This window comes from Sinocyclocheilus rhinocerous, unplaced genomic scaffold (assembly GCF_001515625.1).
Source record: "Sinocyclocheilus rhinocerous isolate Xijiao unplaced genomic scaffold, SAMN03320098_v1.1 scaffold1632, whole genome shotgun sequence".
NCBI lineage: Eukaryota > Metazoa > Chordata > Actinopteri > Cypriniformes > Cyprinidae > Sinocyclocheilus > Sinocyclocheilus rhinocerous.
This window is the reverse complement of record NW_015670978.1, coordinates 194281-207289: the sequence shown is the minus strand read 5'-3', so window position 1 is coordinate 207289 and position 13009 is coordinate 194281. Positions and strand designations below refer to the sequence as shown.

Genomic DNA, 13009 nt, shown 5'->3' with positions numbered 1-13009 from the left:
CCCTATCTGGAATGCTGAATCCCTGACAATTTTCAAGCGACAGCTGAAAACTCATCTCATTAAACGCTACTTGAAAAAGTAAAAAAAAAAAAAAAAAAAAAAACTTTTCATATGAATAAAACTTGAATAAAAATAGGGTCATAAATGTAAACGCATGCAAGTCTGTAATTCAACACTGTTACGATGACTGGCTGGAATGCCCTGGTTGTCCACTAGAGGACACTCCATCCCAGACTCTCTCACAAACCGCACTCCCCATAATCCTTTGCCCGGACTCTTCATCACTGATTGCATTCACCTGTGTCTCATTACCTCATTGCTTAGTCTTGGGCTGCGTTCCAGTCCGTTTTTCCATACCGCTCTCTGTCTTCGTCCTCGTCAGGAGAAGGTCAATCAACAGCCAGTCCGAAGATGAGCAGCCAATCAATACAGGATTTAACCAGCAGCGAATAGCATTTGTTAACACAGCAACCATATGTTTGGGCCCGCCCCCTGACTGTCAAAATTTCCTGTGCGTGAAGGGTTCAGCTAGCACACTCCAGATCAGTAGGTGGCGGTAATGCACCTTTTTCGTTGGCTTGCCAAACCACCAGAAGAAGAAGGGTTCAGCCCATGCATTTGTTTAGTTCTGCACGCATGTAGATATTACTCACGTGTGTGGGATCTGCCAGGACTCGCAGTTTCATTATTTGTCCTTGCAGCGTGTTGATGTGTGCACACAATCCTATTTTTTGTGCTCGAGTTTGAAATTTGCCATTTGTTCAGGTTTACATTTTACGTGCGAGCTTCGTCACTGTATGCAAAAGTACTGTAATTCGCTTGCGCGCTGTGTTCATGCACTTGCGCAACAGCCGTAATGGATTTAGTTTAAATGTACAGCAGCATTTTTGTCCACGTGTGTTGCCATAGTTTCTACAAATGGAAACGGAGGATAGTGGGGATATTTCATCATTGATAGGCGACAATGACCAGGGACGAGCCATTATTTAAAATGGGAATTTCTCTGGATTTACAAATCCTTGGGAACTATTAGGATAACGTAAGTGCACAACTGCATGAAATATATCACACTGTGCAAGTGGTTTTTGGATATTTTATTACGAAAATCTTACAAATTGTCCCTTTTAACACGACTGAAAATTTTGAAACGGCTTTAAATTAAGCAAAAACATGAAAAGGTGAGGGAAATATAATCATGATTCTTTAAAAGTATCTTCATTAAAAAAAAAAGTCAATATTAAAACAGGTCATATTCAGTTGATCTATAATAATAATAATATAAAAATAAAATGTAAAAAAAAAGTGTAAAACTCAATTGATTTATGACAAATAATAAAAATATATATATACAAGTATAGGGTATGTCCATGTAAACTTCCCTCGTCCACTTGACGAAGTGGAACACACTTCAAAATGGTGGCGGGGATTCCCCCGAGGGGAAGTGCTTAGGGAAGTTCGCGAGTGCGTGTCTAAAAAGGAACTGGAACGCAGCCTTAGGCTTAGTCTTGGCCAACATGGCTTTACGGTAGAGATTATATCGCCACCTGTTGGTTTGGCATGCTCTTGACAGTGCTTCATAGCATGTGTTTGCGTTTTCATGTGGATGGAGATTTTTTTTTAAACGGAAGGAGGAAAAAATCAGTTTATAAAAATACCCGTGTACGTGTGGACACTTGCGGTCTTGGCCACTTGAGAGCTCATGCGCTCGACAGGAAGTAAGTGCACAAGACTGTCCCAGGTCTTAAAAACGCTAAAGCGCAGTGCCCTTAACGCACACTAAATCCACACTATCTTGAATACCGCTCCGGAGCGGTATTCGAGGCTTAGTGTATCCCATCATGCATTATGTTCTGGAAATAAATCGTAAGACTTTCTGCAGAGATCTTGCGAGAGGTCACGGAAACCTTTCCAATGTATGTTAAATATTAATAATAGTTAGATATTACATATAATTTGGTAGCATAACAAAAAGTTGCACGTTTTATTGGTGTAAATGAGTAGTGGTGATAATTATTTTGTACAACATTTGCAACTGCATTTTATTACTTAATTAGAAGCACCACAAAATTAAATTGTGTCATCTGTTATAGAGACTACTGAACAGACATTTAGAAACTGATTTTAAAATGCAAAGTATTGAAAATAAAAATAAAGCTCTGTAAACACTTGCATTTTTACAACACTATAAGTGTGTCCCATCAGGTAATGAAAAGTTATACACACACTTGTGGTCTTCATGCTCACTTGAACACTTGGACCAAATACAGGAAATACCTCAATTGTAGTCAAGTGGTCAAGTGCAAAAACCTCAAGTGCGGGTATTTGGACAAAGGGTACCTTGTGTTAGCACTGCTATTGTAAGCCCTAGTTTCCAGTGCACCTGTGTCTTGTTTTTTTTGTTGTTGCCTGTGCTCTGGATATTGTTGTTTGGACTGCCCTGTCTGTGCTTTGGACCTTTTGCCTGTTTGGACTATGTTTGTGGATTAGCCCTTATTAAAAGCTGCGTTTGGATCTTCAATCTTCTTGTCTCTATGCTGTGCGTAACAAACACCATGCCAGCTAAGATTTTCGAGCAAATAATGGCTTAAAATTACGCAAAATATTGAAAGAAAAAAAACGTTTTTAAATTTATCTTCAATTAAAAAACATTTTTACTTCTAAAACTATAAAATTAAAGTCCCTGTAAAGGCAATATTAAATGTGTTCTGAGTTTGTCACACCACAGAAAAATGTGTTATTAACCACTCAGCCAAATTTGAATGATAAAAAAAAATCTGCTCAAGTAAATAACATAAGTTATCAAAATCTTGAAAAAACGAGTGGTACACTCTGTACTCAAACGCTGGGGGCATGTCTGCGCATGTCTGCGCTGAAACCACGCCCACTCACGGGAAAGCTTATCAGTGAATCCCAGTTGTCTCAGATAAAAGTTTATAAAACTATCACTGCAAATCACTGTAAAATCTATCACTGTAAAATGATCACTGCAGAGGCAGGTGTTGGTGGTGATCCTCAGCTCTCCATCAAGGTGGCTCTTTAATACACAAAATTAATCCACCTCTTTTTGATATAATCATTATTAGGAAATTTAAATAAGGACACAGAGCTGTTTTGCAAGTTATCGCAACCAGGTAATACGCATTTCCGTGATGAAGGCATAGCTAGCTAGCAAACTGTAGGCTGTAGTAACTAACGGTGCTGACAGTAACTCGCGATTGAGCGGGTGAACTGATGCAAATGTGCTCTAGTTATAGTGTTAGTGGAGGGGCCATGCTCGGTGGCTCCAGTGCGTCATCGAGCCACCGTTTTAGCCCCGCCAAAAAAATCCTGAACACAGAATTGGTGAAAAACTGTTTAACGGTCTAGCTCCACTATTCAGTACTGCAGTCTTTGTAATGTGTTTCAGCAATACATTTGTAACATTTATAATGCGTTTAGAAATAATTCTCAGAATTGACTTTACAGGGACTTTAAAGACCTTTTCATATGAATCAGCTAAATAAAAATAATGTTTGTGATTTAACATACCAGCAACATTGGCAATTTTAAGCGAGAAATTGCTTAATGTAGCAAAGGGAAAAAACTTATTGAAAAAAAGTTTCTTGAAGTTTTTTTTTTGTTAAGTTTTATCATCAAAATCTAAAACAAAACCATTAAAACCATTTGCATATAAACTAACTGAATAAAAATGGGATCATAAATGTAATCCAACAAGATGAAGTAAATGGAGTCAGATTTGATGTCGCTCACCTTCATAAACTTTGATGGTCACGGCTGGCTGGTTGTCCGAAGCAGTGGAGAAGATCTGGGATTTCTTGGTGGGCACAACGGTGTTCCTGGAAATGAGTTTGGTCATCACTCCTCCGACCGTCTCAATGCCCAGGGTCAAAGGGCAAACATCCAGAAGCACCAGGTCTCCTGTTCAACACATTTCAGCTATTAAGCATCTCATAAGAGACTTGGTGTGATTAGACAGCCCAGCCCTAGTTGTAGCCATCATTAAAGGTTGTAGAGGGACTCACCGGTATCCTCTTCTCCTGACAGAACTCCAGCCTGGACGGCGGCTCCGTAAGCCACAGCCTCGTCCGGGTTGATTCCTCTGGACGGCTCCTTGCCGTTGAAGAACTCCTCCACCAGCTGCTGGATCTTGGGAATACGAGTGGAGCCACCGACCAGGACGATCTCGTCAATGTCAGACTTCTTCAGGTCAGAGTCTTCTAGAACCTTCCGCACTGGTTTCATGGTGGAGCGGAACAAGTCCTGTGAGGAGAAAAGCACAAAACATTGGTTATTTTCTATGCATTGAACAGATACAGGCAAAATCACAGTTATTTTTTATTTTATTTTCAATAAACTACAATAGTATTTTTCAACATTTTGAATAAGTTTTTTTTTTTTTTTTAGATTCAGTTTTCATTTTAATTCAAAAGTTTTAGTAATCTGCCGTGAGTTTTATTTTTGTCATTTTAAAAAGAAAGGAAAGGACAGGTGGCCAAGTATGATGTCATATACCCAGAATTTGAGCTCTGCACTTCACCCATCCAAGTGCACACACAAACCGTGAACACACACCTGGAGCAGTGGGCAGCCATTTTTGCTGCGGCGCCCGGGAAGCAGTTGGGGGTTCGGTGCCTTGCTCAAGGGTCTCACCTCAGTTGAGGTATTGAGGGTGGAAGAGAGAGCTGGTTATTCACTCCCAGTCATTCACTGCCGGTACTGAGACTTGAACCCGCGACCTTTGGTTTACAAGTCCGACTCTCTAACCATTAGGCCATTTTTTTTCAGTTTTAGTGATACTAAAATATAAATGAACAAACTAAACTCTCTCTCTCCAGATAGATAGATAGAAATTTTTAAAAATATTTTAATTCAGTTAACATTTATTTTATTTTAAGTAATGAACATGCTGTTTTTAGTTTCCTATTACAGCATTTATTAATATTTTGAATTAGTTATTTTTAAAGTTTCAGTAATTTTGAGATGTCATTTTTAATAGTTTGCTTTTGATTTTTTTAAATAAATTTTTATTTCAATTTTAGTAAATAAATAAAAAACTAAAATAACTAAATAGATTATAAAAAACTTAAATTAAAAGGAAATTTCCCCCCAATATTTTCAAATTTCAGTTTTATTCAAATAAATGTATTTAATATTATTAATAAATTGCAGTTTTATTAACATTATTAATACATTGTAGTTCTAGTTTTGTTAAGGATTTTTTGGTAAAGCGAAGCTTCTCTTACCATGTTGAGCTCCTCAAACTTGGCGCGGGTCAGTGTCTCGGAGAAGTCTTCACCATCGAAGAAGGACTCGATCTCAATGTGGGCCTGATGCTGGGTGGACAGTGTTCTCTTGGCCTTCTCCACCTCACGACGCAATTTCTGCACGGCGCGGTTGTCCTTGCGCACGTCCTTACCGGTCTTCTTTTTGTAGAGCTTGATGAAGTGCTCCATGACGCGCTGATCGAAGTCTTCCCCACCAAGGTGAGTGTCTCCATTGGTGGCCACCACCTCGAAGACGCCGTTATCGATGGTTAGCAGGGAAACGTCGAAGGTGCCGCCGCCGAGATCAAACACCAGGATGTTTTTCACACCGTCACTCTTGTACAGACCGTAAGCGATGGCAGCGGCAGTTCTGTGGAGAGCAACAAGATGTCCATCAGGGTTATCATTAACCAAAACCATAAAAAATATTTATATAAAATAATATTTTATTTTATTTCAAGTAACAATACTTACATTAACTGAAATAAAATATTTTTTTTAAATCCTAAACTTATTTTATTTCAGTTAGTTGCCAAAGCAACATTTCTAATTTTGAGATGTCATTACATACAGACCAGTCTCAAATCTCTCTTTTCTGTTAAAGATACTAGAAAAGGCAATATCCTCTCAGCTTTGTTCCTTCTTAGAGAGATAGTATCTGTGAGGATTTCCAGTCAGGATTTAGACCGTATCATAGTACTGAGACTACTCTCATCAGAATTACAAATGACATTCTCTTATCATCTGATCGTGGTTGTATCTCTGTATTAGTGCTACTGGATCTTAGCGCTGCGTTTGACACTATCGACCACAACATTCTTTTGAGTAGACTAGAAAATTATGTTGGCATTAGTGGAATTGCATAGGCATGGTTCAAATCGTACTTATCTGACTGTCATCAATTCGTAGCAGTGAATAATGAGGATCACAAGTGTAGTATGGAGTACCACAAGGCTTAGCACTAGGACCGTTGCTTTTCATGCTTTACATGTTACCCTTAGGAGATATTATCCGGAAGCATACTGTTAGCTTGCACTGTTATGCTGATGATACTCAGCTCTATATTTTTATATACCAGTTTGCAAAACTAAAAAAATGCATAGTTGATATAAAAAACTGGATGACTAGTCATTTCCTACCGCTAAATTCTGAAAAAACAGAGGTGTTAAGGCCGGGACACATCAAGCTGATGGTCGGCCGTTGGGCAACGTCTGTCGGGCTAGTTTGTTTGGTGTGTTCCTCATGTCGGCTCTCATCGGGCTCAAGCCAGCAGCAATTTGCCAGATTCAACATGTTGAATCGGCATCGGGGCCGTCGGCAAGAGTGAGAACTCTGATTGGATGTTCAGTTTAGTGAACGAGTCAGTGCCCCAGATTTAAACTGAAAGTGATGAAAACGAGCACGTAAATAAAGGTGGCACAGACAGAAGGCTGTTCTAATGTTACATGATTTTACCAAAGCATTCAAATATGCGAATATTTTTATAACAACATGAGCCACTTAAAATGAAGAAAGTTATCAACATAACTGATATTCAAAATGGTAAACAAGCGCTGCTTTGTTTACATTTTATATATCTGCGCATCTCACATATCCTTTTTTCGGTTTCTCCTTTTGAATGACCAATATTTACTATTGATAACTGCTGATATTGACAAATAATTCCTCTCACACAGGTGCAGAACACACGTGTTAGTTTGCAGTTGGCTGTAGTCTGAGCGGTGTGTTCAAGCGCAGCTTTTTGGTCTAGACGCTGCCGACGTGAGGCAACAACACCGTCAGCTTTTGTCGCCGCTAGTTCTTTGAAGTCGGCTTGGTGTGTCCTGGCCTTTAATTGTCAGACCAAAAACCTCCACATGTAATAACCTAGAACACTGTCTAACACTTGATGGCTGCTCTGTCAATTCTTTGCCATTAGTTAGGACCCTAGGTGTGCTATTTGATAGCAAGCTTTCCTTCGAAAGCCACGTTTCTAGCATTTGTAAAACCGCATTTTTCCATCTTAAAAATATATCTAAATTACTACCTATACTCTCAATGTCAAATGCAGAAATGTTAATTCATGCATTTATGACCTCAAGGTTAGATTATTGTAATGCTTTATTGGGTGGTTGCTCTGCGTGCTTAATAAACAAACTCCAGCTGGTCCAAAATGCAGCAGCTAGAGTTCTTACTAGAACCACGAAGTACGACCATATTAGCCCGGTTCTGTCAACTCTGTTCAATAGGGAGCCAGTGCAGTGTATACATTTTAAAATCTTGCTAATTACTTATAAAGCCCTGAATGGTTTAGCTCCTCAGTACTTGAGCGAGCTTATATCACATTACAGTCCTTCATGTCCGCTGAGATCTCAAAGCTTTGGCCATTTGGTAATACCTAGAATATCAAAATCCACTGCGGGCGGCAGATCATTTCCTATTTATCACCTAGAAGAAAACGTCTCAGGTTCTGTATGTAACCATGACGCTGCGTCGGAGAACACTTTGGGAATGCCTTCTGTGACCATGCTCTGAATCACATGTGTAATCTGTCCAATGGAAGGGCGCGACATCACGGGCGGGTGACGTCATCGACCAGGAAGCTTAAAAGCACGTGCGGCGGAGCCGGTGTCAGCTTCTAGGAATGAAGCAAGCACTGGCAGGGATGCCGGAAGTATGCCACTGAGATGCAGCATCTTGTTCCCTCGAGGAACCATGGTTACATACGTAACCTGAGACATTCCTCTTCAGGAACTCGAGCTGCGTCGGAGAACGCTTTGGGAACAAGAATGCCCATGCCGCCAGACTTACAAATCTCTGCCTAGTGTGGAAGCCTGAACAGCTAGGGCGAGAGAACAGAAGAGCCAGGAGTGGCTCGCATATCTAGACCATAGAATCTGACGAAGGTAACGAAGGTAGAGTGAGCCTTGACCCCTAGCAGCGAGATAGAGATAAGAGACTCATAAGAGATAGAGATGGCATCCACTATCCACCGACGGAGGGTCTGTTTCGTAGCTGGAAGACCTCTCTTAGGGGGACTGTCGCAAACAAGCAGTTGGTCCGCCCTCCTCCACAGCTCTTTAGAGAAGATATCGCCAGAAGAAAGGTAGTCTTTATAGTAAGGTGGCGATCAGAGATCTCCTCAATTGGCTCGAACGGAGGCTTACAGAGAGCTTCTAGCACCACGGCCAGGTCCCACGTGGGGACGTGAGATCGTACGAGATGCCTCAGCTTCAGCACACCGCGAAGGAAACTTGTAACCAGGGGGTGTCTTCCCACTGACTGGCCACTGAGGGGGGCGCGGTAGGCCGCAATGGTCGCCACGTAGGGGATCTCCCATGGAGAGCCGTCGAGAAGGGAAATCAGGTCCGAGGAACCATACTTGGCCCGGCCAGAACGGGGCGACTAGCAGTAGACGGACCCTGTCCCGGCGCACTCTCTCCAGAACTCCCGAGAGCAGAGTGATCGGGGGAAAGGCGTACAGACGAAGCTTCGGCCACGTCTGTTGAGATGCCCAGGAATGTGCACTGCTCTCAGCGAGAGGAGTTTCTCCTGGGACCACACAAGAATCTGGTGTGCCAACTTGTAGAAGGGGCGCGAACGCAGACCTCCCTGGTGGTTGATGTAAGAGACCACCGCTGTGTTGTTGGTGCGCACCAACACATGGTGATCTCTTAGGTCTGGGAGAAAGTGTTTCAGAGCTTGAAACACGGCCAGCATCTCCAGACAATTGATATGCCACGTTAGATGGCGACCACTCCACAGACCGCGAGCAGGGTGGCCACTCATGACCGCACCCCAACCGGTGAGGGACGCGTACGTCGCTAGCGTTACGCAGCGACAAGGAGCTCCCAGCACCGGGCCCTGAGACAAGAACCAAGGTTTCCTCCACATGTCTAAGGCACGTAGGCATCTCCGAATCCCATACCACGCCCAGATAAGTGGTCCTCTGTAATGGAGAAAGCACACTTTTCTTGGCGTTTAGTCTTAACCCCTGCTCTCTCGAGACTGACCTCTGGTGTAACCAGAGCGGCTAGCTCAGTGCCCTGAAGTGGCGCACCGGCAGGGGATGGCCGAAATAGCTGCTCTGGGGATCTCCGCAGAGGTCACGAGCCTCTTAGCACCGCTACGTTCCTGGGCGGTAACTGAGAGAAGTGCCCACTGGAGACTGCTGCGCCCTGGGTTGGTAGATCGATCTCCTGAGGGCACTGGGGGGGACGGGCACCATGTAATGCGGTGTGAACCTCTCTTCCCCAGAAGGGCCTGCCCTCACCAGTCCTGAACCCCAATAGTCAGATCTTTTTGGTCGAGGACCTCTTAGCCTGAAGGACGGTCCGCAGATCCGGCTTAGAAGTCCCCGACCCAGACGCGGGGAAGCACGGGCGGCAATGCTCTGTTTCTGAGCCTCCCTGTATGAGGAGCTGGTACGCGGAGGGGACTGCTCCCGCCCAGCAGCCCCCAGAGCTGAGACGCGGCGAGGGAGGAACCGCTGAAACTCCACCGCCCGTTTACGGGCCTCCTGGTACGTGTCGACGACGGAATTGACGGCGTTGCCGAACAGGCCAGAAGGCGCAAGCGGGGCATCGAGGAGGAAGACCCTGTCTTTCTCTTTCATGTCTGACAGGGTCAACCACAAATGCCTCTCTGTTGCCACCATAGCCAATGTCATGGGCGGTCTCCTTGGTGGCGCGGAGAGAGAGAGCAACGGTTCTTCTTATCTCTGCGATGTTATCAGAGTTAAGCTCCTCGCCCTCGTCCAGCTCTTTAAGCAGGTCTGCCTGGTACGCCTGTAACACAGACATTGTGTGCAGACATGCACCGCCTGACCTGCTGCCGCATACCCCTTGCCCACCAGCACTGATGTTGTACGCAGCAGCTTGGAGGGCAGTGCCAGAGCCTTTAAGGACAATGCCGCATGCAGCTTCATCGGCCGCCTCTGGGGGCGCTGCAACCTCTTTGGCCACCACTGGGGGCGCGGCAGCTTCGTCGGCCACCTTGCAGGCAGCCGGCCCCCTCGAGAGCAGACTCTGTGTGCTCCGTTCCCAAGCAAACCACGCACAGACTGTGTGTATCCCCACCTGTGATGTAGCGTGGGCAGGGAGGAACACACAGTCTATAACGCGGCTTGCTCTCACCCTTAGAGTGCTTTGTCTTAGCGTGAGCTTTTGACATAGTGGAGCTTATTAGTTGTATTTTGGACAAACAACAATAAATAAGACTCACAAACACAGAGTTTTGAACTGACACACACAGAGCACTTTGCTGAATGACAAAAAAGCTGACGCCGGCTCCGCCGCACATGCTTTTAAGCTTCCTGGTCGCCCTTCCATTGGACGGATTACACATGTGATTCAGAGCGTGGTCACAGAAGGCATTCCCAAAGCGTTCTCCGACGCAGCTCGAGTTCCTGAAGAGGAACGACCTGTTTTACAACAAAGCAGAAGTAATTCTATACTTACGGCTCACTGATGATCCTCATTACATTCAGTCCGGCGATGGTTCCTGCATCTTTGGTGGCCTGGCGCTGGGCGTCATTGAAATAAGCGGGCACAGTGACCACAGCATGTGTGACCTTTAGAAGAGCAGAAACAGATCAGATGTTGAGTTTTACGGCAGTGCAACAGAGATTACATGTTTTCTTGGTGTTGGTGTCAAAACTTTACCTTCTCTTCCAGGTAAGCCTCTGCAGTTTCCTTCATTTTAATCAGAACCATGGCAGAGATTTCCTCAGGGGTGAAAGTCTTCATCTGACCTGATCCGATGTCCAGCTGGATGTGAGGCTTGTTCTTCTTCTCAATAACCTGGAAGAGACACAGCTGTTTAGTGTCCCCACTGAAGACAAAGAGACGTTTAGTTCAAATACAGTTCAAACACAGGCTGGCAGATGCGTTTACCTTAAAGGGAAAATATTTAATGTCCTGCTGCACGGACGAGTCGCCCCATGTGCGGCCAATCAACCTCTTGGCGTCAAACACTGTGTTTTCGGGGTTAGAGGTCAGCTGGTTCTTCGCAGCGTCTCCGATGAGTCGCTCACCTTCAGTGGTGAAGGCCACGTATGACGGAGTGATGCGGTTTCCCTGGTCATTGGCGATGATCTCGACACGGCCGTTCTTGAACACTCCAACACTGGAACAAAATAAAATAGTATTTAAAAATAAAATACAAACTTATAAGTTAATTATAAATAATAGAGAAATGTTTTAAAGGGGTCATATGATGTTGCTAAAAATAACATTATTTGGTGTATTTGGTGTAATGAAATGTGTTTATGTGGTTTAAGGTAAAAAAAACACATTATTTTCCACATACTGTAAAAGTTCATCAAAGTTGTCCTAAGACAAGAACACATTTTGGTTTTAGGACAACCTTGATGAAAGGTTTTGATCCACTTCAAATGTTGACTACTGTATATAATTTATATATATTTTTTAATATTATATATATATATATATATATATGTGTGTGTGTGTGTGTGTGATCCTGTGAACCCTGTATATGAATCCAAACTCTCAAATTCTCACCATGAGTATGTCGTCCCGAGGTCTATTCCAATCACTGTCCCAACAATTTCCTTCTTGTAACTTTTCTTCTTGACACTTTCCTTCTTGTCGTCCTCTTTGTCGTCCTCTTCGGTAAACCACCAGCAGGAACTACCAGCCACCAGCAGGAACAGGCAAAGCAATCGCATTTTGATGTTGATCTTGTGTCAAATGGTCACTGATTTCTGTAAAGAGTACTTTAAACATAAAGGTCACAGGTCAGGTCATCTAATAAATGTCTATTTGACATCTGATAGGAAACATCCTATAGACGTATTGCAGATGAGCAAATACACAAAAAAATATGCCTTGCTGATGTAAATGCAGACATCAATTCAATTCAATTCAAGTTTATTGTACAGCACTTTTCACGATACAAATCATTGCAAAGCAACTTTACAGCAAATTAAGTTTCTACAATATTTAGTGGTAGCTTATCAGTGGTGACTGTCAGTTAATGTACATATGGCAGAAATGTACGGAAAAATCAATTAAAGACGTAATAAAACAGACGATGAACACTATTAACAGCAATTATTATATGATGCAATCAAACTTATAGCAAAATGTGGTAGTTCTGTATGTTGTTTCAGGGTTGGCATCATCTGAGGTCCTCTGAGGGGTTGGCATCATCTCTTCTCAGGTGTTCTGGATCCAGACTGAAGCTTGTGTAAATCAAATAGATGTATCCATGATGTACGTGTGCTATCAGGTTAATAGTCTCTTATTTGCCTGTTTAGACAAGCTTTCCATAAAACAAACAAAACAAGCCCTGCAAATCAATAAAAAAACACATTATACAGACACTTAATAAGTAATGGTATTTGATGATGTGAATTGCATTTAATATATTATATTAATACAAAACATTTGCAATGGGTTTGTAAAGGCAATTTGCATGTTTTGGTCTAGTTTTCATTGCATTTCCACCATTTTAACCAGCAGGGGTCACCAGCATGTGGTGTTTTTATTTTTATTTTTATTTTTTTTTATTAATGCTCAAAGACAGTATACAAACAGTAACTCAATCACCAACAAATAAAAATGATAGACAATGACAACAACATAAAATAAAAATAAAGAAAGAAAAGAAAAAGGGGGTATTTAATACATTACAAAAAAAAACAAAAAAAACATAGTCAGCCAAGATGAAGGAACAGCTGATCATAGCCGTACAGGGACAGCCATTTTTAAATAAATTTAGTAGCAGAGCTACTTCAAGCGATT

General features: G+C 42.7%; 1 protein-coding gene across 1 annotated transcript in view; it reads right to left on the bottom strand.

Moving 5' to 3' along the window:
* Nucleotides 1-11979, bottom strand: part of LOC107734415 (78 kDa glucose-regulated protein-like) — a 26519-nt gene extending 14540 nt beyond the window's left edge. Inside the window, exons 1-7 of the mRNA XM_016546367.1 lie at nt 11765-11979; nt 11138-11369; nt 10907-11044; nt 10703-10815; nt 5244-5634; nt 4023-4260; nt 3751-3918 (exon numbers count right to left, since the gene is read on the bottom strand). Of these exons, the coding sequence (XP_016401853.1) occupies nt 3751-3918; nt 4023-4260; nt 5244-5634; nt 10703-10815; nt 10907-11044; nt 11138-11369; nt 11765-11931 (1447 nt within the window). The 5' untranslated portion in view covers nt 11932-11979. The remainder of the gene's footprint in view (nt 1-3750; nt 3919-4022; nt 4261-5243; nt 5635-10702; nt 10816-10906; nt 11045-11137; nt 11370-11764) is intronic.
* Between the last annotated feature and the right edge of the window lie 1030 nt (nt 11980-13009).